We start from the raw sequence: 25576 nt of genomic DNA on the forward strand, positions 1-25576 counted from the left end.
AACATGGAGAAACTGATTGGTTCCCCATCAGAAAGGGTGTGCGATGGGGTGTACTTTATCATCCTATTTGTTTAATCTATACACAGAGCATATAATATACGGAAAGCGGGACTGGACCAAGATGAAGGAGGTGTGAAAATTGGAGGGAGAAATATCAATAATTTAATATATGCAGACAATACCATACTACTAGCAGAAACCAGTCATGATTTGAAATAAATGCTGAAGAAAGTTAAAGAGGAAAGCACAAAAGCAGGACTACAGCTGAATGTCAAGAAGAGTAAAGTGATGGCAACAGAAGATTCATGTAACTTTAAAGTTGACAGTGAGGACACTGACCTTGTCAAGGATTATCAATACCTTGGCACAGTCATTGACCAAAATGGAGACAACAGTCAAGAAATCAGAAGAAGGGTAGGACTGGGGAGGGCAGCTATGAGAGAACTAGAAAAATTTCTCAAATGCAAAGATGTATCACTGAACACTAAAGTCAGGATCATTCAGACCATAGAATTCCCAATCTCTATGTATGGATGTGGAAGTTGGGACAGTGAAAAAAGCGGATAAGAGAGAAATCAACTCTTTTAAAATATGGTGTTGGAGGAGAGCTTTGTACATACCGTGGACTGAGAAAAAGACAAATAAGTGAGCGTTAGAACAAATGAAACCAGAACTATCACTAGAAGCTAAAATGGTGAAAATGAGGTTATCATACCTTGAACATGTAATGAGAAGACATGATTCACTAGAAAAGACAATCATGCTGGGGAAAAAAGAAGGGAGTAGAAAAAGAGGAAGGCCAAACAAGAGATGGATTGATTCCATAAAGGAAGCCACAGACCTGAACTTACAAGATCTGAACAGGGTGGTTCATGACAGATGCTATTGGAGGTCGCTGATTCATTGAGTTGCCATAAGTTGTAATCGACTTGAAGGCACATAACAACAATGCAACTTGCACGTTTCTTCCTCAGCACCTTACAAAACCAATGTCTTTTCAATCCAAAACATATTTCTCTATGGAATTCTGTTAATCTAACAAACAGAATGGCAACCTAAACTCTTACTGAAATTCTTAAGCAGTTCTGGAATATAATCACAGAATGTAAAATTAATTTTGATAATTTAGTCTATCAAGTGATAACACAAAACATTTCGTACATTCTTTTTTACTAATACAACCAATGTATTAAATAATGTGTATCTGATGGAGCTAGCTATCAATCAATCAATCAATCAATGAAATCCAAAGTATTTATTTAGACTACAACTCTCAGCATTCCTGAACAATGCAAAATAAAACAGAAGGATGGCATTACACATAACAATATAGCTTAGTACAAATAAAATAAACAGTATCAACACATTCCTATAAACCCAGTGTGACAAGGAGGCTTTTCCAGTTTCACAATAATTCCATCCAATATATTCATGAGCCGTAGGCTCGCGCTGGGAGGAAGGGTGGGATATAAATCAAATAAATAATAATAAATAAATGAATGACCCACAGTTGCATGCGGAGGCAAAGTTAACTATAGAAAAAGCAAGGACCTATATTTTAATATATGTTGATATCTTTAAATGAGGAAGAGAAATCATGCTGATGTACAGAAAATAAGAGGAACCATGCTAGTTTTAGAACAGGAAAGATGACACTGCAGTCATGCAAGTGGTCTACTGCTTCTATCAAGATTGAGGAACCAGTAGAAAGTAAGCCTTGCTGAAGCTTTAACAGACATCTCTTCAAAAAATAATGCATAACGTTAAAACCTTGAACCAAGAGAATACTGAGCCAGACGTACCAATGGTCTAACACAGATTAAGGCTGCTTCCTACTTTCTTATCTCCCTGCTTGTGCTGAGGTATAGAGATAAAGAACAGTAGAAATCTCTTATGCTGTTTCCAACATTCTCCAAACTTCAATACAAATATGAGCCTACCTCTCCCTTAAGTCTCTGACAAAGGGGACTCATGAGATAAACAGGAATGTTTCTTTATGTTGTGACAGCTAGAATGCTGAGTGGATTTGTTACACACATATGTTGGAATCCCTGTGTGTATCCACGTTTCTTTGAGAGGGGGAATCTTTTGCTGGAGTCAGCCACGTGCTGCTCTGAGAGTGTGCCTAAGTTATACTATATCCCAAAATGTGCTCTTACACAGAACTATTCCACAAGGGAACAAAAAATTTTAACAATACATTGACTATGGTGGTGCTGCATATACATAGAATCACGGGTACATTTAAACTGATCTTCTCACACATTCAAACTCCTAGTCTAAAGAAACAAGAATTCCTACGTGATAAGGAGAAAATAAAGTGATAGAGTATAACACTTTGTTATGTGACTCTCATAAGTCCTCTGCTGGGAGGAAGGGCGGGATATAAATCAATCAATCAAACAAACAAACAAACAATAAATAAATAATAAATAAGAAGATAGTGATCAATTGCAACATTTACCTATCCTGCCTCTGGCTACAGAAGCTCCTGCAGCTGTGTACTTGCAAGTGTGGGATGAGACCGGGGCCTGGGCTCATGGTCAAAAATCCTATGCCTGGAGTAATTCAGCTCTTTAAAAGTCCATCTGGGGCACCATGCAGACAGGCCCTTACCAAGCATCTGGATCTGGTATAAGCACTGCACTAAAGGTATTCTTTGAGAGCAACACAGAGAAGTGTGCAGGTTGTTGTAGTTACAAATTGGTTCTTTCTCAAGGCAAAAACCTACCCTTTAAGTATGTTTTTGGGTCCCATAGATAGAAATGTACAAGGAAGGGTTTGGTGATGTCATGAGAAGGGCTTAGTGAGGTACAGGTGGGTGTGCATAAAGGGGGGGTTGTGTACTTGGGAAGTATAATTAAGACAGAGTATCTCTCAGGATGGTTCTTCTAAATAGATTTCTTCGCTGGCCAGGCCTATTGGAATGACCTGCTTATTGTTTCACTCATTCTTCATATATATCTCAATGGCACCTGACTTGACTAAAGAAATCCTGTCTCTGGAGTTCCATACAGGAATCTCAAATTTAGAGTTCTGCATTCAGTGATATATGCATATCACTTGTTTAATAAATAAAAAACAATACATGGTTATAAAATATTTATTATGTTTATGTAGTTGGTCACGTTTTTATATTTAAAGGTAAAAATGCACCCTCAGGAAGTGCTGAGCAATCACATGTAAATGGACAAGCTCATTTCCAACACTAATTTACTTTAATATCTAAAACAGGTATATGGTAATACAAGGCTTTTAATAAATAATAAAACTATAACACTGATTCACATTACTCTTGAAAAACAATGAAATAATTAAAAGAACTGAATGAAGCTGAAAATGTCCAACTAAAAGCACAGGGCGATAGATGCACCAATGCAAGGACTTTTGGCTGCGCAGCAAAACTTCCTCTCCCTCTCCTCTCTCTGTGCTCCCCTAACTCTGTTCTGGTGGTTCCCCCAACCCTCTGGGAGCAAATCTGGGGAGGGCATGGGGGGAGAGAGAAGAAGGGAAAGCTATGTTGTGCAAGCAGCAATCATTGAGCCAGTGGAAGTACTTCGCTGGGTACTCTTCATAATTAGCAATGTCTGACCTAAAGTCAGTATTAATGTAACACTGTGTGTGATAGATTAATGCTATTTTCAATGGAAATACCTGAGGAGGTAGGGTCTTCAGAGAAGTCTGGCAGTTCTTCAGGGGGATCACCATAGAAAGAATTGAATTTGTGGCTTGATACTGCTGCTAGTACTGCACCCTGTATAAATAAAAAACTAACATCAGAAGAATGTGTTATCAGTCATGTTCCCCCAAATACTCCCAATCACTCTGAATCCTCAAGTCATCGTTTTTAAGGACAGAGAGGATTCTAACTTTACCCACAAGTAAAAACTTGCTTGCTTGTAATCAGTGTTCAAATAGTCACCTACGAATCTAAGACAGATTCTGTAACTTTGCAGAGCCAACTCTATAGATATTTTAAGAGTATCAGAAGAGGGCTTATGCTCATTTCTCTTCCTCTTTAGAAGAGATCCGAATGCCTTGCTTACCCTCCCGGCGTATAATGAAGGATAGGATGAAGGTTTGGGTAACTGCACAGATGTCCACTGAAAAATGCTACCAATTACAAAACAAGAGGACTATCATGATCCAATTGCACTGGATATCTTATGCAGCACTTTTGAGATCTGGGAAAATAGGAGGAAAGGTTCGACAAGGGCTCCCTTCACTTCTTCATGAATGCATCTCCTAAGAACTAATACCTGTTTGCTCCCTTTCCTCCTTTATTCCTCCCAATCTCTTTTTCTTTTATGTCAAGTCTTAGATTGTAAGCTTGGGGGCAATGCTGTGTTATTTATATTAGTAAGATGCTCTGGGAGCCTTTTTCAGCTAAGGAGCAGAATAAAATGCTATAAATTAATAAATAAATAAGGATCAGGGGATTCTGACTTCCCTCCTGAAGAACAGTATGCACTTGGGACTGATACTATAAGGCCAACAAAAGGATACCCGAAGCATTCAGGGACCATTCTTTAGCCACCTTGCTTGCTCTGCTCAGTGGTGTCTGTAACTGAGCTGTTACAGAAAGTGTAAAAGTGGATGGCAACCAGGAAGATGTCTTGATCAAACTAATTAATCTTTGGGATTGGTGCCAAGAAACATATAACCTTGGGAGCTGTGTCTTCTTGTTTGCTGACATAAAAAATTGGTAGCTATATTGGAAACAGCCTTGTCTTGAGGAATGAAAAGAATTATGCAGAAGTTCTCCACACAGAGTCTCTAAACAATGTATGTGCATGTTCCTTTCTGGGGGGTGCCAAGAGCTGTTCATCATGAGACAGTGGCAATGAGCTCCCTAGCCCTGGGAAGCATCCATTGTGAACTCATCAATAGTGAGTGGCAAATGCAAAGGTATGTCTTGAAGTACATTTTGATGGACCTGCCACCAGCAAAATAACATCAGCACCAAGGATGGGATAAGCTGTTCACTGTAAATCATAAGGGATTGAAATCTGTAAGATCCGAAACATATGGAGATGGGCACAGTACACAACAATCTGAGAAGTACCCAGAAGAGTAACAATTCAGAAAACTATCTGTGATGTAGTAGACAATCAAGTACCAACTAGGGAGGCAATTACGTTCTACCATTCCCGTGGGAGACTAGCCCAACTGTGCAATGGGCTAAGAATTGCACTAATGACCAGGAGATGCCAAGAGGTTGCTAAGTGGGATGGTTGATGCAAAGGCTGAGGGAACTTAGCATAGTGACTGTTAAACGTACTTGAAAATCCTATACAACACCTACTTGTCTTCCTGAAGATGGTTCAGAATGTGGGGACATTTGCTCCTTATAGGAAATCGATATAAAATATTTATACTGCATGATGCAATAAGGCTCAATTTCTCCCCATAATATCAAGCTTTTATCATTCTCTGCATATCAGGGCTCTGTGAGGGGTCTGCCAACTTTTCCCTTGAGTTGCTTCAGCCACCAACAAAGGTAGAGGAAGGAGGTAATTGAAGATGAAACCAAGAGATGTTTATGGTCCTGATCTTCCAGGCACTTGTAAAGCATCTTGGATGAATATCTAGATATGAATCCATGGAAACAGGTCTTCCATTAAGATGCCAGAGATCAAATGGCACCAATCAAAAAGCTGACCCTGATGGAACAGAGACCAAGCAAACAGTCTTTGCTGTATTCTTAAGCCTGAGGCTGCATGGTCTGGTCTGCAATGATGGCTGCTAGCATTTTCTTCCATAGGAACATCTGGAGAATTAGTTAAGATAGTCTTCTTTGGTAAACTTTTGACAATGCACTTGTATGACCATCTTGTGTTTCTCTCCAAGGCAGATAAAGCAATGGTCATGGCAAATACTGTGTACTTTAGCTGTCATAGCATTAGCACTTCTGAAAGGACTATCTGCTGCACCATAGATCCTGTTAAACAAAAATCAGGGGACAATGCCCATCTCTGCTAAGAAATGAAGACGTTCTCAGAAAAAGCAAAAATGGAGTACATGAAAGCTCATAGTGGAAAGACAGCAAAGAGAATGTTTTCAGAAAAAACTGCTAACACAGTGGTCAGAAGAGGGCTTGCTCAATCCATCACCTGATATGGAAGTCTCTTCTTGAGAGGAAAGGAACAATCATTGGCTCCCTGACTACAGCTATAGAATGTTCCTGGAGTTGGGCCTACTTATAGACACAGAACCCATGAGTGGGAACTGAACAGACTACAAAGAAGAAGATAAGTTATTTGTTTTCTTTAAAACCTGCTTTTCTTTAAAGCCAAGGTAAACAAGACAGCACTTATTGACTATAATTTAGCCCTCTTTGGCACCAGATAGAAAGGCTTGTTCTGCTATATATCCTTGCCAGGAGCAGAGCAATTTATGCAGATGTAAAAGGAAATTTTACAACTATTAAAGTGACCTTCTAAAAATCACAAATGCCCCTCTGCTGAACGCAGAGACAACTGCTTGCAGAGGAGACAATGTGCTCACTTGCCCCAGCCTCAACAAATCTTTGGAAAAGTCAGATTTATTTGGCCAAGTTAAAGAATCACTGGATGTGGAGTAGTATCTGTAGAACACTGTCTTAACTTAAGGAGATCAAGAGCTGGTTCAAATAATTCTGCCCACGCATCTGTACTGCCAAAAAGTTATTATCTGTAGTAGAACTCCAAGAGGTAATATTAGTGCTTGTCTCTGGCCAAATGCAAGCTGGTGATGTTGGCATGCAATTACTGCATGTACTAGGGCGGGCAGACAAGAAGCTTTGGATACTGGATAATATGGCTTTCATTGTTGCTGACTGTTATTTTCTGATTAAAATAATTCAAGTTATTTGGCTACTCAAAGTCTTTTCATGAAGATTTTCTTTTCCCAACAATGAATGCTTAGCAGTTAAGCAAACCACTAGAATACGATGGTGAAGGTGATATCCAAGTAAGTCATATTCAGAGTATCTTATAAGTCCATTGGTTTCAATGAGTCTGCTGTAAATTTGACTAAATTGGATATTACACCTGAATGTTCTTTTGAGGTATTTTAATAAGTAGATTTACCTTTAATTTCCTTCTTGCATTGAATTTCCTCAGCTGTTCCACAGTTTCTGGAAGGTGAATCTTGTATGCATAACGATCACGTTCCTACAGATAAAATATAGAAATGGATGAATTAGTATCACTTAATTGTATTCTGTAGGAGTAAGCTATTAATGAAGAAACACATTTAAAACAAACCAAAACAAACATTTTTGTGTTATTTATTGAAATATTTGTATCCCATCATCTTGTGCCAAAGAACAGCTCATAATCATTTAGAAAAATCATGAAAAACAACCATTGGACATAATAAAGAAGACAAGAAGCCTAAACCAGAAAAGTATAAGCTCAAAGCAGCAATTTAAAGGACCCTGAAAGTCCTCTGAAACAAAACAGTTCTTACTTGCTGCTAGAAAATTAGGAACAATGATGTGGAAACAGCAGATAAACAGAACAATTAAGGACAGTTTTGTAGACTTCTAACAAAAATTGGAACCTTATGGAATGCTTTCCTAGAACTTATCCCGGGTGCCTTCTTACAGCTCAAAATAGGACCTTCTCTGTGACAATACCACAATTATGGCATTCCCATCTTTAAGTTAAGACTAGCCCCATCCCTAATAGTTTTCAGGCAGGAAACAAAACCCTTTTTATTTTGTCTGATCTTCAACAGTGTTTACAACATAGTTTTAATTTCTCCACTCTTTTTGTTTTAAACCTTTGCTTACATGTGTTTATAATGCTTTGTTTAAAGTGTTTGTTGTTTTATGATAAACAATAAAGCACTTTGGGTGGTGTTATTTAAGCCATGTAAGCAGTCTAGAAATGTTCTTATAAACAAATAAAATAAATATTTGTCCTGGTTTTCCCTCTTCGCACATCAGCACTAACCTGCAAAACTATATCCTGTGCACATGCAATGCTGCTAGTCAGAGATGGTGTATGTACATTTGTGTGGAAGAGGTGGTGTGCGAAAGAGAGGATGAGATAGATGAGTGGGCTTTGCTGTTATTTTAGTGTATATGCAAGCAGAAGTTTGAGACTAAATTAACAACTCCTTTTTCAATAGCTAGGTTAGAGATTACAGTCTTTTCCCTAGTTAGCAGTCCTGTTTCTTTTATAATTGCACTAGCAGAAGTTCAGTAGATGAAGCTTTTTCTCAGTATGGCAATGCAATGAAGAAAGCTGCAGCTGCTGACATTTTGCTTCTCATGTCACTATTAAGGAATAGCTGCCCTGCTCAACCCCCAAAAAAGTTTGTAGCTCAGCCTACAGATTGATAAATTCTGGGTTTGCTCAAAGTGTATTTAAGTGTGATTAACACACTTTATTATTTCCTGCTTTCTGCTTGCGACACCTGTAGTGTGGATTGTGTGGTTGTCCCAAGCCCCATCCTTAGACTACTAGACTCTGCTCCAACCCCATCCAGGTACAAATGCACAAGAGTGCTCTTATTTTCATGTGTGAAACGCTGGAAGGTATTCTTCACACCAGCTCAGAGCCTGTAAATCTGCTTTAGAGCTGAACAAGAGTTTTCTTCCATTACAAAAACAGTTTATGTAAGTGGAAGCCTATGAAAAGCAACATAAGCATCTTTGTTTTGAAAAAGTGTCTAACCCCCCCCCCACACACAAATATCTGAGTCTAGCTGACTGGTGGAATTGTTAGCTGGTTCAGCTGCTTGTTAAATGATAGCAATCCTACTGTTATTCCTGGCTGCAGCTCTACTTCTTAGTCTGCCTCTTGCTCACAACCAAAACCTCCCATGCTGGGGTCTGTGTCTTTTGGGGAATAGGTGACACTGACTGCCCACACAGTTTCCCAAAGAGTGTAATCTCTGCTCTATTACTCTTGCCTTTTCCATCTGGGAAGGGGTATTGCTCAGGGGATGAGCATATGCTTTCCATACAAATGTTCCTGAGTTCAGTCCCTGGCATCTTCAGTGAAAAAGGTTCGGGTGATAGAAAAGTCCTCTACCAGAGATCCTAGAAAGTTCCTGCCGCTCAAAGGAGACAACCTTGAGCGATGGACCAATGAACCAAATCAGTACAAGGCAATTCCATCTGGTCATATGTGTATTCTTCCCTTCTTTAAATTGTCTGCCCTCTGTTACAATTTAAGTTCTTTTAAACAAAGGACATCAAATATCACGTTGAGACTTAATAATAAACTACACAATTAAGAGTATTTTTGTGCCAAGAAAGATCGCTGGAAAGAACACTATGGTTTCTTAGGCTACGTAGTAGCAAAAGCTTGCTAAAACTGGAGTGGCAATAAGTCACTCAAAGAAAATACAAATATCTACAAAAAAGCAGCTCTATTCATAAGCTTAAAGCTTTGTTGTTGTCATTATGTGTCTTCAAGTCGATTTCGACTTATGGTGACCCTATGAATCAGTGACCTCCAATAGCATCTGTTATAAACCACCCTGTTCAGATCATGTAAGTTCAGGTCTGTGGCTTCCTTCATGGAATCAATCACTCTTGTTTGGCCTCCCTCTTTTTCTACTCCCTTCTGTTTTTCCAAGCATTATTGTCTTTTCTAGTGAATCATGTCTTCTCATGATGTGTCCAAAGTAGGATAACCTCAGTTTCATCATTTTAGCTTCTAATGATAGTTCTGGTTTAATTTGTTCTAACACCCAATTATTTGTCTTTTTCACAGTCCATGGTATCCGCAAAGCTCTCCTCCAATACCACATTTCAAATGAGTTGATTTTTCTCTTATCCGCTTTTTTCACTGTCCAACTTCCACATCCATACATAGAGATTGGGAATCCCATGGTCTGAATGATCCTGGCTTTAGTATTCGGTGATACATCTCTGCATTTGAGGACCTTTTCTAGTTCTCTCATAGCTGCCCTCCCAGTCCTAGCTTCTGCTTTCTTGACTACTGTCTCCATTTTGGTGAATGACTGTGCCAAGGTATTGATCATCCTTGACAAGTTCAATGTCCTCATTGTCAACTTTAAATTTACATAAATCTTCTGTTGCCACTACATTAGTCTTCTTGACATTCTGCTGTAGTCCTGGTTTTGTGCTTTTCTCTTTAACTTTCATCAGCATTTGTTTCAAATCATTACCGGTTTCTGCTAGTAGTATGGTATTGTCTGCATATCTTAAATTATTGATATTTCTTCCTCCAATTTTCACAACTCCTTCATCTGGTCTAATACTGCTTTCTGTATAATATGCTTTGCATATAAACAAACAGAGTAATAAAATACACCCCATCTCACACCCTTTCCGATGAGGAATCAATTGGTTTCTCCATATTCTGTCCTTACAGTAGCCTTTTGTCCAGAGTATAGGTTACGCATCAGAACAATCAGATACTGTGGCACCCCCATTTCTTTTAAAGTATTCCAGAGCCTTTCATGATCTACACAATCAAAAGGCTTTGCTGCAATCTCTAAAGCACAGGGTGATTTTCTTCTGAAATTCCTTGGTCCATTACCCAACGTATGTTTGCGATATGATCTCTGGTACCTATTCCTTTTCTAAATCCAGCTTGGACGTCTGGCATTTCTTGATCCATATATGGTGAGAGCCTTTGTTGTAGAATCTTGAGCATTACTTTATTTGCATGGGATATAAAGGCAATAGTTCGATAGTTACTGCATACCCTGGGATCCCCTTTCTTTGGAATTGGGATGTATATTGAATGTTTCCCGTCTGTGGGCCATTGTTTTATTTTCCATATTTGCTGACACATTTTTGTCAAAATTCGGACAGATTTAGTCTACTTGTTTCTTCCAACTATTTTAAGAGAAGCTTTCACTTCTCATTCTATAATTTCTCGTTCTTCACCATACGGTTCCTCCATGAATGAATCTATCATCCTTGCATCACTTTTATAGAGTTCTTCAGTGTATTGCTTACATCTTCCTTTTATTTCATCTCGGTCAGTCAGTGTGTCCCCCTGTTATTATTCAACATCCTTACTTTGGGTTTAAATTTCCCTTTAATTTCTCTAATCTTTTGGAACATGGTTCTTAGTCTACCTTTTTTTATGTCCTCTTCTAATTCTATACAATAACTATTGTAATAGTTCTCTTTGTCCCTATGTACTAGTCGCTGTATTACTGCATTTAGGGTTCTGACTGTGTTTCTGTCTCCTTTTGCTTTCCTTCTATCTTTAACATTTTAAGTTTCATCAGTCATCCATTGAGGTCTTTCTCTCTTTTTAACTAGAGGTATGGTCTTTTTGCATTCTTCCCTGATAATGTCTCTGACTTCAATCCATAGTTGTTCTGATTCTCTATCAACTACGTTTAAAGCCTCAAATCTGTTCCCTATTTAATCTTTATATTCTTCCGGGATGTAATTTAAATTGTATTTTGGCATTATGATTTCTTTGTTGTTGTTCTTTAGCTTTACTTCGATATTACCAGTTCATGATTTTTACCACAGTTTGATCCTGGTCTTGTTTTTGCAGAAAGTATGGAACTTCTCCATCTTCTGCTACCAATTATATAATCAATTTGATTCCTATATTGACCATTTAGTGATGTCCATGTGTACAATCATCTTTTTGGTTGCTCAAAAAATGTGTTTGCAAGAAACAAGTTAGTGGCTTCACAGAATTCAATAAGTATTTCTCCTGCTTCATTTCTATCTCCTAAGCTCAATTGTCTTCTCTGTTCCCTACTTTTGCATTCCAGTCCCCCATGATTATCAGCACATCTTGTTTTGGTGTGTGATCAATTTCTTCCTGTACTTCTGAGTAAAATCTCTCCAATTCCTCTTCTTCTGTGTTTGCCATTGGAGTACAGACTTGGATGATGGTTTTGTTAATAGCTTACCCATTTAATCTCATTGATATCACTTGCTCAGACCTTGCGTTATTGCTCTTAATTACTTTGGCTACATCATTTCTCATTATTAAAGCAACCCTGTTTCTTCTTAATTTCTCATTTCCTGCATAAAATATTTTGTAGTTGCCTGATTGGAAGTGTCCCATTCCCGTCCATTTTAATTCACTCACAACTCCAGACTCTGTGCATATCAGCCTCTGGGCTTCCATTCGGCTTTGACCCAATGGCATCATTAGTCACAGTGCTACTTATATTTGTTCTTCTCCAGTAGCTTGTTGAGTGCCATCTGACCTGGGGGGTCTCATCTTCCAGCACTATCTTGTGTTGCATTTTGGATACTCTGTTCATAAGGTTTTCACAGTAAGAGGTATTCAGAGATGGTTTACCATTGCCTTCCTCTGACTCTGGATGCATTTTAGTCTGGTGTCTCAGCTTTGACCATTCCGCCTTGGGTATCCCTGCTAGGAGTCTAGCCTCTTGGTCTAGACCAGCCTTTCCCAACCAGTGTGCCTCCAGATGTTGTTGGACCACAACTCCCATCTTTCCTGATCATTGGCAATGCTGGCTGAGGCTGATGGGAGTTGTGGTCCAACAACATCTGGAGGCACACTGGTTGGGAAAGGCTGGTCTAGACTCCTGCTGGCATTGCTCTGAGCTTTCTTCACACTCTCAAACCCCCTCACCATGTTATGGTATGCATCCTAGAGGAGGAAAGATTTGTAATACTCAAAGTTTGACTCATCATCACTTTTTCTCGTGGATTCAATTACCACCCTCAAACTCTTGCAACATCTGTCAGAGAGGTCCATATTCATGCCATTTTTGAAAACCTATTTAATATTTTTATAATGGCAGAAGGTAAAGTGGAATTGGATACCACTCAAACTATGAGTATGCAGAACCTTTGCTCACCAGCTCTAATCATCAAATAATCCTGCTCCTACCTTCTTCAAATATTCTATACTCTCCTCATTCCTTACACACATCCAACACAGTGTAGCTTTAGCTACAGTCTAGAGCAGTTTTATTACATGCCTCAAGTATGTGATCTTGCTCAGCTTCCCTTGCAAGTGTACATACCTTGTCTATGAACACATAGAACTCTACAGTACACAATGAATGTGGACTGCAGAGTCAAAGGTTTTGAATTATGCCTTTAGATTACATAAAGGCTCTGTTTAGTTGCAAAACAGTATGTTCTAATTGCTAGCACAACCAGTCAGAATGTATGCATAATGAGGAAATCTATGTATATTAAAATCGGAAACATGACTTAAATCAATGATTTAAAATGGTATTTTTCATCATCATCATCATATCCTACCCTTCCCCACAGAAGGAGCACCGGGTGGCAAAAAACACTAAAAATGCTCTAAAACACCTTAAAAATAGAATTTAAAATATATTAAAACAAAACATCTTTAAAAAAAAGCTTTACACATCTTAAAAAGCAGTTCCAACACAGGCATAGACTGGGATAAGGTCTCTACTTACAAAAGGCTTGTTGAAAGAAGGTCTTTAGTAGGCGCCAAAAAGATAACACACATGGTGCCTGTCTAATATTTAAGGGGAGGGAATATTTAAGGTTTGCTTCCTATGTTGTGTGGAACGGACTTCCTGATAAGATGGTATCTGCAGGAGGCTGTCACCTGCAGAGTGCAGCGATCGACTGGGTATATAGGGGGTAAGAAGATCTTTCAGCTATCCTGGTCCCAAGCTGCATAGGGCTTTGTATACCAAAACCAGAACCTTGAACTTGGCCCAGTAGCTGATGGGCAGCCAGTGCACTTCTATCAGCAGCGGGGTGACATTCTGGTGATACCCTGCCCCAGTGAGCAGTTGTGTCACCATGTTTTGCAGTAGTTGCAGCTTCCAGACCAACCTCAAGGGCAGTCCCGCATAGAGCGCATTACAGTAATGCCAGCCTGCAGGTTACCAGTGCATGGACAACATTGGTCAGGCTATCCTGGTCCAGAAACAGCCACAGTTGTCTTATCAGCCAAAGCTGGTAAAAGGCACTCCTAGCCACTGAGGTCACCTGGGCCTCTAACAACAAGGATGGATCCAGGAGCACTCCCAGACTACAAACCTGCTCTTTCAGAGGGAGTACAACCTCATCCAAAGCAGGCAATTGACCAATTATCCAAACTCATGAACCACCAACCCTCAGTGCCTCAGTCGTGCTAGGCTTCTGACTCATTTTATTGGCCTTCATTCAGCCCATCATTGAGTCCACGCACTGGGTTCCGGGCTTGCACGGCCTCTGCCAATTAAGATGTTACAGAGAAACAGAGCTGGGTATCATCAGCGTACTGCTGACACCTCGCCCCAAATCAGAACCACTGTAAAAATGTATCTCTGATACCCATCTCACCAAGTTGGCTTAGAAGGATACCATGGTCAATAATATCAAAAGCCGCCAAGAGAGCAAGTAAGAATAACAGGATCATACTCCCCCTGTCCTTCTTCCAATAATCAATCAGGGTGATCAAGGCTGATTTAGTCCCAAAACCAGGCCTGAACCCTTGGCCACCACCGAGTCCAGGCAGCAGTCCAGGGCTTGCACAGCCTCTCCCAATCCAGATGTTACAGAGAAATAGAGCTGGGTATCGTCAGTGTACTGCTGACACCTTGCCCCAAATCTTCTGATGACCACTACCAAGGGCTTCATATAGATGTTAAACAGCATGGGGGACAAGTTAGTACCCTGCGACATCCCAAGGCACCACTGCCAGGGGGACAAAAGACAATCACCCAATGCTATTCTCTGAAAATAACCTTGGAGATAGGATCGGAACCACTGTAAAACAGTGCCTCCAATACCCAGCTCACCAAGTTGGCCCAGAAGAATACCATGGACAATGGTATCAAAAGCCGCTAAAAGAGCAAGTAAGAATAACTGGGTCACACCCCCTCATTCTTCTCCCAATAAAGATCATCCAACAGGACGACCAAGGCCGATTCAGTCCATAACCAGGCCTGAATCCAGATTGGAATGGGTCAAGATAATTTGTTTCATCCAAGAGTACTTGCAATTGCTGCACCACAACCCTCTCAATCACCCTCCCTAAAAAGGGGGTATTTGCGACAGGGTGGTAGTTGTCACAAACCAATGGATCTAGGGTGGGCTTTTTCAGCAGTGGTTGGATCACCGTCTCTTTGAGGGCAGCTGGGACCACTCCCTCTCGCAAAGATGCGTTGACCACACCCTGGATCCACTTGGTCATACTCCCTCGGCAAGCTTTAATAATCCAAGTAGGACAAGGGTCAAGAGTAGACATGGCTGGCCACATCGTCACAAGCACCTTGTCCACGTCATCAAGCCACATCAACTGAAACTGATCCCAAGAAGTTGTGGCAGACATTGCACTGGCTACCTCACTGGTGGGGACTACAGCAGATGTGAATGGGGCATCAAGATTGCTATGGAGATGATCAACTTTACCCTCAAAGGCCTTGCAAACAATTCACAGTGGGCCTCCACAAGGTCTAAAACTCCATTTCCTGAAGCTGATGTCAAGAGACCCCAGACAATATGCAAAAGCTTCACTGGACAGCTACTTGAGAATGCAATGGAAGCAGACAAGTGGGCCTTCTTCGCCACCCTCATCACCACACAGTAGGCATGATTATGATGTTTTACTCATGCCTGATCAGCCTCACAGCACATCTTTCATCCAGCCTGTTTCACTGCCCTTAGTTCACTGGTGTACCAAGGAGCAAACTGGGTTCCACAATGCTGGAGAGGGTGCTCAGGGGCAACCGTGTTAAGAGCCTGATGTGTCTCATTGTTCCACAGTGTGACAAGGGCTTCCACAGAGTCACCTGCTCTATCTACTGGGAGCTCCCCCAGGGCATTCAGGAATCCAATGGATTCCATTAGTTCTCCAGAGATGGACCATCTTAATCTGTCCACTACCCCTGCAGGGGGAATTGGAGCTGTAAGTCTAAACTTCATCAGGAAGTGGTCTGACCATGACAGTGGGGTGACATTCACCCCCACCATCTCCAGACCACCCCTTCCTCCATCTGGAACAAAAACCAAGTCGAGGGTGTGCCCTGCCCTATGTGCCAGACTGGTGACAACTTGAGACAGTCCCATAGTTGTCATGGAGGCCATGACATCCGAGCTGGAATGCTAGAGGTAGCCTCAGCGTGGACACCGATATCACCCAGGAGTATCGTTCTGGACTCCTCCAATACCACAGCTGAGACTGCCTCCGCCAGCTTGTTCAGTTTGCAAGTGTTAGGATATAATAGAGAAGTCCTCAGTCCTTTCCTAGACAGTGTGTGTGTGTTACAGAGCAGGGCACACCATACTTGGAGGAAGGGCGGGATAGAAATTTAATAAATACATGCATACTGAACTGGAGGAGTTGCATTCAAGCACACAGGACTCAATTCCATTATCTACTGAAGGAAATAACTAGTTTGACAAAACTGCAAAAATATGACAATCCTTGAAATACCTGTTGTGACATAACACTATAGGATTAACATACAACACAAGTAAAGAATAGGAAAATAAGGTAATTAAACAAGTCAACAACAACAACAACAACTTTATTTGCTCTTAGCCATAGGCCATAGCAAGGCCTTTAGTACTACAACGAAATATATACAATAGCATGTCGACACATCTAAAATAAAACATAAGATTAAAAATTCAGTGGTGATGGCTTTTGCAATATTAGGCTCTGATGTTTTTTGCAGCGAGTGCAAAATTTGCTACTGCCAATATGGTTTTGCTATAATTATCCGCAAGTAAGTCGGCTATTAGGATATCAGAGGGGAGGGCAGCTCTAGGAATTATAAAGGGTGTTAAAAATTTATGTCTGGGGTCATTATATAAGGGGCAGTTTAGCATGTAATGGGCCAGGTCTTCGATCTTCTTGTTTCCGCCAATGCAGAGACGGTCAGATCTTGGAACCCCTTTATATCTGCCTTCCAGAAAGGCTGTGTTCATAGTCTGAAATCTGATTTCGGTATAGGCTCTACGTAGCTTCGGATTAGTAAGAATAGCAAAATAAGGTGCAACATCATGGTTTAGTTTGAAGAGAGAAACCCATTTTGAAAAGGAGGATGACTCAATAAAAAGCCTATCTTGCACTTCATGAAAATTGAAAATCCAATTACTCAGATCCTTTGATGATAATGTTAGGAGGTTGTTAGAAGAAAGGTTATAAGAGTCCATTAACATTAATGCCGTACAGGCCCAACCTCCGAGTTGTAATTGTTCTTGCCAGCATGATTTGACAATTGAAGATTCATCTAGAAGGGAAATTTTCTTCCAGGATCTTAATGTCGCTGAGTCTATTTTAGCTGACAATGGGGGGAGGCCAGTTTCTGCCCTCACGTGGGCCGAGGGGGCGCCTCGAGGGAGGCCCAGAATCTGTTTCAAAAATAAATTTTGGAGAGGTTCTACATTTAGCCGGAGGGCATGGCCCCAAATTTCTGCCCCATACAGCAGTTTAGGAAGGGCTTTGGCAGCAAAGATTTTTAGCATCGGAGCTATTAACTGTCCCCCACGGGAATAGTAGAACCTTTTTAGTTGCCCTGTTATTCTGGCACTCGCTACTTTAATGTATTCCGCCTGGGGTTTCCATGAAATGTTGTTAGTCAGAGTTATGCCTAGATATTTAAATAGATGAACTTGTTCTAAAGGGACACCATTTAGAGTCCAGCGATTTTTAGATCGCCTATTCTTCCCACAGATCATCACTTTAGATTTTGAGTGGTTTATCTGTAGGTAATTAGTCCGGCAATATTCCTCTAAGGATGCTAGCATTCTGTTTAGGCCGATCTTATTTAAAGAAAAAAGGGCCAAGTCATCTGCATACAATAACACAGAAATTTTTTTATTGCCAATTGATGGGGGGGAAAACTTAATTGAGGATAACGTAGGGATTATATCATTGATAAAATAATTAAATAAAAAAGGGGCCAGAATGCAACCTTGCTTCACCCCTTTCAAAGACGGAATTTCATGAGATAAAGCTCCATTTCTGCCCAGGCGTACTCTCAAACTATTTGAATAATGTAAGGATCTAATTAGCCATGCTAATCTCTTATCTATATTGGAATGCTCCAATTTATGCCACAGTAGCTCCCTATTCACTGAATCAAAAGCTGCGGCGAAGTCTATAAACGCAATGTAAAGTGATGCATTTTTCCCTTTTTGGGCTTTTGAAATTAAATGTTGCAAGATATAAACTTGGTCTATCGTACTCCTGGCTTTTCTAAACCCCGCCTGTTCTTGATGTATGATCGAATTTTTAGTATCCCAATCAAGCAATTTGTTCAAAAGAAAGCGCCCATATAATTTGGCAGTAACATCAAGCAGGCTGATAGGTCTATAATTCTGGGGGTCTGATGGGTCCCCTTTTTTAAAAATAGGTACTATGATACTAGTACTCCAGGGCTTTGGGGAAATTCCCAGTGTTATTGATGTATGTGAAAAGGTTTGCCAAGAGGGGGGCCCACCAAGCAGGATTTGTTAGGAAAAGCTCAGGTGGCAACATGTCCTCTCCGGGTGCTTTGTTTGAGTGAAGCACTGAGATCAGATCTCTTATCTCAATGCTGGTGACTGGGGGCCAGACAGGCAAATCCGCCTTCACGTCAGGTGGGCGGAGATGAGAGGGTGATACTGATCCGAAAAGGGCGGTGAAGTGGGTCACCCACATGTCTGGGAGGATCGGGGGAATAGGGAGCAGATCACTTTGTGAAAAACTGCCCTGGACCATTTTCCAAAACTGCTGGTCATTTTTATGCCTCAATGCATGACGTAGTTCTCTCCAATTATTTGTAAAAAAGGCTTGTTTCTTCACTTTTAAAAGGCGTTTATAAGCTCTCTTCAAAGTTAAAACATGATGGATGGATTCTTCTGATGGGTGTTGACGCATAATTTTAATTTGGGATGTCAGCTCACGTTTATTTGTGCGACATTCCCCATCGAACCATGAATTTAGGGCCCCATGCAGTCTAGTGGGGGTGGAAGTAGGCACCGTATGTTTAATGAACGTGGCTATACTTTCATAGGTCATCAGGATTTCTTCAGTGAAAAAGGAAGCCTGAAAATGAAGATCTGAAAGAATATCTGAATGGAGAAATTGATTGACTGAGATTTCCATATCCAAAGACCATTTGAGCCGTCTAGGGCCAGTAAGGCCTACCAGTGTTGGATTGGACGTTTGTGGTCTGCATTTGGTACCGGGGACCTTTAAACATAAGCAGAGAGGAAAGTGGTCACTATCTGCCCTGCTTAAGATTGTTAGTTCATCTACCAAAGGGAGTAAAGAAGGGGATCCTATAAAATAATCAACCACACTTGCCCCTCTGGCTGAGGTGAAAGTGTAGCTGCCATGGGACGAGTCTAAATAAGTCCCGTTAAAACAGATTAGCTGATGTCTAATCAGTAATTGAAATAAAAATTTTCCATTTTGATTTAAAATTTTATTGTTTGATAATTGAGGGAGAACTGGGTAATCATCAAGCGAAATCCCCACTAATGCTCCCACTAGAGGGTAGGACTGGCCTAATCTTGCATTGAGATCCCCATTAATCAAAATCAAATGTGATGGATAAATAATTAAAAGTTTTTCTAGATATGCTTCTAACCTTTGCCAGTTTGATAATGCAATCAAAATGAACAGTAAATACAAATGTGAAGTTTCAGTTAACATGACTGATATTCTGTCAAAAGGAGTAATCTTCATGTCTCATGCCTAATAAATAGGAAGGAGCAATTAAAGCTCCCAAGAAATGAAAGAAATAATTAAGAGTATTATTTTTTTATTTAATTTATATCCCGCCCTTCCATCAGGAGCCCAGGAAAGTAGGAAAATATATACATAAAATAAAAAAACAGAGTGTCAAAGTAAGAGCAGCAAATTATTTCATAAATTTATTAATGAATCTGAAAGCATGATATTAATACATACAATCCAGCAACAGTCTTGAACAGGTTTATGAAAGTTAACAGATGTGAAGAACTTTTGTTCTTTTACACTGTTTCAATTGCTTACCTTCAGCCAAGGATGGTTGAGTGCCTCGTAAACAGTTATTCTTTCAGCTGGGTCCAGCATAAGCATACGTCGTACCAGATCTTTGGCACTTTCAGAGATATGGCTCCATTGCCTGGGATTCATCTAGGTTAAAATAATAAATTAATGCACAGGGCAGAAGTCTTACAACAAGAGTTCCAGAAGCAGAGTGTAGACAGACTTGCATTCTCAAAGTTTTAACAAAGTTTAAAGACTTGTGCAGATTATTCCACAACTACTACTGTTGTTGGAACTGGAACAGTCCATCACATAATCCACCGATTCCATTCCTTGCTGTAGCGAAGAAGAAGCTAATTGAATTCTCTATGTAACTGAATTCTCTAAGATCATTTACTATGCTGCCAAAGCTTCCTATGGCTGCATTGGGATTGTTTTTGTTTTGTTTTGTTTTAATGGTATGATGTGTTTATTTTTGTTTTTAACCATGTTGTAAGTTGCTTGGAGACCTTTGGGTAGGAAGCAACTAACAAATCTAATAAATAAATAATTAATCTACTTTTTGCTAAATTGCTAAACTTTCACTTCAACAGCAAGGGGCTAACTAAACATTATGTACAAATGCATGTAAAGAAACCCTCACAAGGGCATTTAAAAAATAATGAAAAGAGTTCTGGTGGTTGTGATTTAGAGTGGAGAAGTGTCAGGATATGGGGTACTTAACAAATCACCTCCAAATCTCCCCACCCCCAGAACTACAACAGTATGTTTACATGCATTTGGAATTTCATGAACGGCAGTAATAAATGCAGAAGTGATTGGCAGGGAAAAAGTTAAGCATCCTCCCAGAAGCTTTTCTATAAAACAAAAGAGCAATCAGAGCTTCATGAAATGGTCCATTGGACTCACCTGAAGGGTGATTTTCACAGGTACGCCTGCCATCAACTTGGGTTTTACTGCCATCTAGTGTCCAAAGGCAAGAATGCACTCGAGTTAAAAGCTGGGCCTCGGGTCCCTCCCACTCCATTTAATTTGGGACGAGTCCGAAGTGGCATATCTGAAAAGAACAGAGGCCACAGGCCCAAACAGCAAGGAAAACGGAGAAAAAGCATGACAACATGGAAAACACAGAACTTGCAACCTAAGCATAGAGGTTTTAACAGAGGGAAAACAGAGCAAGGCACAACAACTTACGACAAATAGACTATAAAGATGGAACCAATCAACCAGAGACCCCCACAAGGGAGGGACGTGATGGCAGGCGTACCTGTGAAAATCACCCTTCAGGTGAGTCCAATGGACCATTTTCCACAGGTAGCCTGCCATCAACTTGGGATGTACCAAAGCAGCCCCCTAATCGGGAGGGACTACACACAGCTTACTATTCAGAAAAGACATGTTGGAGGACACGTCTCCCGAAGGAGGCGTCAGCAGAAGCATATCTGTCGATCTTATAATGCTTCACAAAAGAGTTAGGAGTAGACCAAACCGCAGCCCTACATATATCTGCAAGGGGTGCATTAGTTAGAAACGCAGCCGAAGTGGCCGCTGATCTGGTGGAGTGAGACGTGATGTTAGCCGGCACTGGAAGGTTAAGGGACTGATAAGCCAGGGCAATGCAGGCCCGCAACCAGCAGGACAATGTGGATTTGGAGACCTTTTTCCCCAAGGTCCTAGGGTGAAAGGATACGAATAAGGAATCTGTCTGCCTAATGTCTTGGGTGCGAGGTAGATACAGTTTGAGGGCTCTCCGAACATCCAGCGAATGCCAGGCCTTTTCCAGGGGATGCACCGGCTTTGGGCAGAATGACAGAAGCACAATGTCCTGGCTACAGTGAAATAAAGAGTTGACCTTGGGGCAGAAGGAAGGATCCGGTCGCAAGACCACAGAATCCTTATGAAAAATGCAGAGATGACGGGGAGAGGACAGGGCGTGTAGTTCTGAGATCCGTCTCGCTGAAGTAATGGCAACAAGGAACAGGACCTTGAAAGTTAACAGTCTGAGCGGCGCTGAGGCAAGCGGTTCAAACGGAGGACGCTGTAGGGCCTGCGAGAGGCTTCAGGAAGGAAAGTAGTGGCGCACAGCTGGTGAGAGGCGGGCGGCTCCTCTTAAAAAGTGTTTGATGAGTGGATGAGCGCCCAAAGGGGCGGTCGATAAGGAGACGGACAGTATGGAAGAGATGGTGGAAGCATGGCAACGCAGGGTGTTCGGCCGCAGTCCCTTAGACAGTCCTCTGTATAAGAACTGGAGAACGTGCTGAACAGTGGCTTGAGAAGCTGGAAAGCCCTTAGAGGAGCACCATTTGGAAAATGCGCGCCACATACTCCGATAAATGCGATTTGTCGCCGGTCGTCTTGATGCTAGAATAGTATCCACCACTCCCTGGGAAAGTCCCCCGGCGGTCAGGTGCTGCCATTCAAAAGCCAGGCCGTCAAACTCAGCCAGGCTGGATCCGGATGCCAAATTGGTCCCTGCACTAGAAGATCTGGCCTGACAGGGAGGATCCAGGGATCCGCGACTGACAGTGAGAGAAGATCCGAGAACCAAGGTTGGCGAGGCCAGTACAGGGCTATCAGGAGAAGCCGAGCCCCCTTGTGCCAGAGCTACATCAGTGTCTTGCCCAGTAAGGAGATTGGAGGGAAGGCGTACAGGAGGCCATCTGGCCAAGGTGCTGTCAACGCATCCACTGCTTCCGCCGTTGGCTCCAGGTACCTCGAGAAGAAGCGAGGCAGCTGGCAGTTGTGGCTCGACAGGAAGAGGTCCACCGAGAGGGCGCCGAATCTGAGTTGGAGCAGGTTGAACACTGCTGGATGGAGCTTCCACTCTCCCGGGCGTACATGCTGCCTGCTGAGCCAATCGGCAGTGACGTTCAGCAGCCCGCTGAGGTGTTCCGCCCGTATAGATAGTAGGTGTTTTTCGGCCCAGCCGAAGATTTGGGCTGCCTCTGCCTGAAGAGCTCTGGACCTGGTCCCCCCCTGCCTGTTGAGATGAGATTTCACGCAAACGTTGTCCATTCGGATCAGCACGTGCTGCAGGGAGAACAGTGGCTGGAAATGTCGAAGGGCAAGATGAACAGCCCTGAGCTCCAACCAGTTTATGTTGTGAGTTAGGTCTGCTGGGGACCACACTCTCTGGACAAAGCTGGCGTTGCAGTGTGCTCCCCAGCCTGATAGGCTGGCATCTGTAGTGATGATAACCCTGACAGGCTCCCTGAAGGGCGTACCCTTGCTGAGATGTGCCGTCACTGTCCACCAGCGGAAAGATCCCCTCAGAGAGGGTGCCAGCGGAATCACGTGGTGATTGGATTGGCAATGATCCCCTGGAAGGATAGGAGGGCCCACTGTAAAGTTCTCGTGTGATGTCGAGCCCACGGGACAATATGAATGGTGGAGACCAGCATTCCTAGCATCTGGGCCAGAAGCATGACGTCTGCCCTTGAACGATGAGTCAGAAAGGTTGCCATGGCTGTGATGGAGGCGATACGGTCTGGCGACAGGAAGATCATGGCTAGGGACGTGTCCAGTATGGCTCCCAGGTGTAGGAGGCACTGGGTTGGCTGAAGATGACTCTTTTCCACGTTGACTAGCCAGCCGTGCGAAGTTAGGGCATCTAGAGTGAACTGGAGCTGTCTGTCAGCTAGGTCCCGGGAGCACACTCGGAGGAGAAGGTCGTCCAGGTAGGGGTAAATATGCACACCCTGTAGGCGGAGAAAGGCCACCATGGTGGCCATCACTTTGGTAAAGACTCGAGGAGCCGATGTAAGGCCGAATGGCATGGCGTGGTACTGGAAGTGGTGATGGCCGAGGGAAAATCTGAGGAAACGTCTGTGAGCCGGGCAGATTGGGATGTGTAAGTAGGCATCCTTCAAGTCGACGGATGCTAGGAAATCCCCTTGTTGCAGAGCTTCCACAATTGAGGCCAGTGACTAAATCTTGAAGCGGCGGTACTTGACAAAGCGGTTGACAAACTTGAGGTCTAAGACCACCCTCCATGAAGAATCTCGCTTGGGAACCGCGAAGAGGACGGAGTAGACGCCTTGCAGCCTTTCGGATGGAGGAACTGCCTCTATAGCGGCTATGTCTAGCAGATGATGTAGGGCATCCTGCATAACCGTCCTGCGTGACTTGGAGATGGGGGAGAGGCAAAATCTGTCTGGGGGGGGTCCGCCAAAATTCTATGTTGTACCGCTGGGTGAAGATGGCCCTGACCCAGGCGATGTGTGTCAGCGTGAGCCAGGAGCTGGCATAAGAGGCCAGTCTGCCTCCTATGGGGATGGCATCAGAACTGCCTACGCTGACGGGCTCCTCTCCCATAGGAAGAGGAGGAGGCTTGCCTGTTTTGATATTGGGGTCTGCCCTGGAAGCGTTGTCTAGGCCAGGGTGCCCTGGAGGAGCGAAAGTCTGTGGACCTGGTGTCTCGTCCCTGCCTGCCAGGCCGCCCCCCCCTGAAAGGGCTGGAAGGAGCGGTAAGGAGTAAATTGCCGAAAGGGTCTGCAGTCATCCCTTTTGACTGTGGCCAAGGTAGGTTTACGATTGTCCTTGGGGTCAACCAAGACCGCTTTAAGAGCATCGTCACCAAAGAGCATAGAGCCCGAGTATGGGGCCATGGACAGGTTAGTTCTGGCAGCAGTGTCGGCATCCCAATGTCAGAGCCATAGGGTTCGTCGAGTGACTATCTCAGCAGCAAGGGCTCGTGCTCCTTGGTGGGTAGCATCCAAAGTGGCATCAGCCACGAAGACAGCAGCTTTATGCAATTTGAGTAGGCTTTTACATAACTTGGCTGGATCAGGATTGGGATCGTCCAACAGGTCATCGAGCCACATCATGGAGGCGCGTGAGAAGATGGAGGCGGCAGCGGAGGCCCGGATGGAGTGGGCAGATGTCTCGTGGTTTTTACGTAGTATGAAGTCAAGCCGCCTCTCAGAGGGGTCTTTAAGCTGAGATTCTCCCTCTTTAGGGAGGAGAGATCGAGACACAAGATCGAAGATAGGCTGGTCCACCCCAGGGACATTCAGGAAGGACATACATTCCGGGGCCAATGGGTACAGTTTGTTGGCCAATGGTGAGAAGCGACGTGGGCGCAAGGGGCAGGCCCATTCTTCCCTGGCTAGCTTGTTAATGGGATCTGGCACAGGGATAAAATGATCCGTTGATCTTGGGGACTTTATAACTCTAGTGCCCTTGACGGGGGGGGGGCGATAGGTTGTGTTTGAGCAGGTTGAATGCCCAGGGTATCCATTGAGAGTGGGAGAGTGGGAGGTAATCAGCCGAGTCGAAGAGGTGATAAGAGAAGTCCTCATCTAGATCGGATTCTCCACTCCACTCATCAGGATCAGCCTGCAGGAAAGGTAAGTAATCTTGCATCTCCGAGGGCTCACCACCAAGTCTGCCTCTAGAAACATCAAATGGATTAGGTGAGGAGGGAGGGATATCCTCATAACAAGGCGGTTGTCTTACAGAGCTGGAGTGCCGTGAAACTCCAGGCTGGGGCGACAGCTGTGCTTGAGGCAGAAGTTGAGCTTGGGAGAGACACCCTAGTACCTCTCGCAGCTGTAAAAGGAATTCCGGAGACAACTGGAGCCCTGAGGAGGAGCAGAGGGCACAGGATGCTCTTGTGTAGGCAAAAGAGGCTGCACAGGAGGAGTCGGAGGAATCAGAGGAACATCGGAACGTGGAGTTTGACTGTGTCAACAAGCATATAGATAGAGGTG

The 25576-nt window shown here is 42.8% G+C and overlaps 1 protein-coding gene across 9 annotated transcripts in view; it reads right to left on the reverse strand.

Annotated features, from left to right (window-relative positions):
* Nucleotides 1–25576, reverse strand: part of CASK (calcium/calmodulin dependent serine protein kinase) — a 315472-nt gene that overhangs the window by 124122 nt on the left and 165774 nt on the right. For all 9 annotated transcript variants that reach the window (XM_061627480.1, XM_061627481.1, XM_061627484.1 and 6 more), the window contains 3 exons: nt 19890–20012; nt 7071–7154; nt 3655–3754 (listed from right to left, as the gene is read on the reverse strand). In XM_061627480.1, the coding sequence (XP_061483464.1) occupies nt 3655–3754; nt 7071–7154; nt 19890–20012 (307 nt within the window). The remainder of the gene's footprint in view (nt 1–3654; nt 3755–7070; nt 7155–19889; nt 20013–25576) is intronic.

Source organism: Rhineura floridana, chromosome 5 (genome assembly GCF_030035675.1).
Source record: "Rhineura floridana isolate rRhiFlo1 chromosome 5, rRhiFlo1.hap2, whole genome shotgun sequence".
Classification (NCBI taxonomy): domain Eukaryota; kingdom Metazoa; phylum Chordata; class Lepidosauria; order Squamata; family Rhineuridae; genus Rhineura; species Rhineura floridana.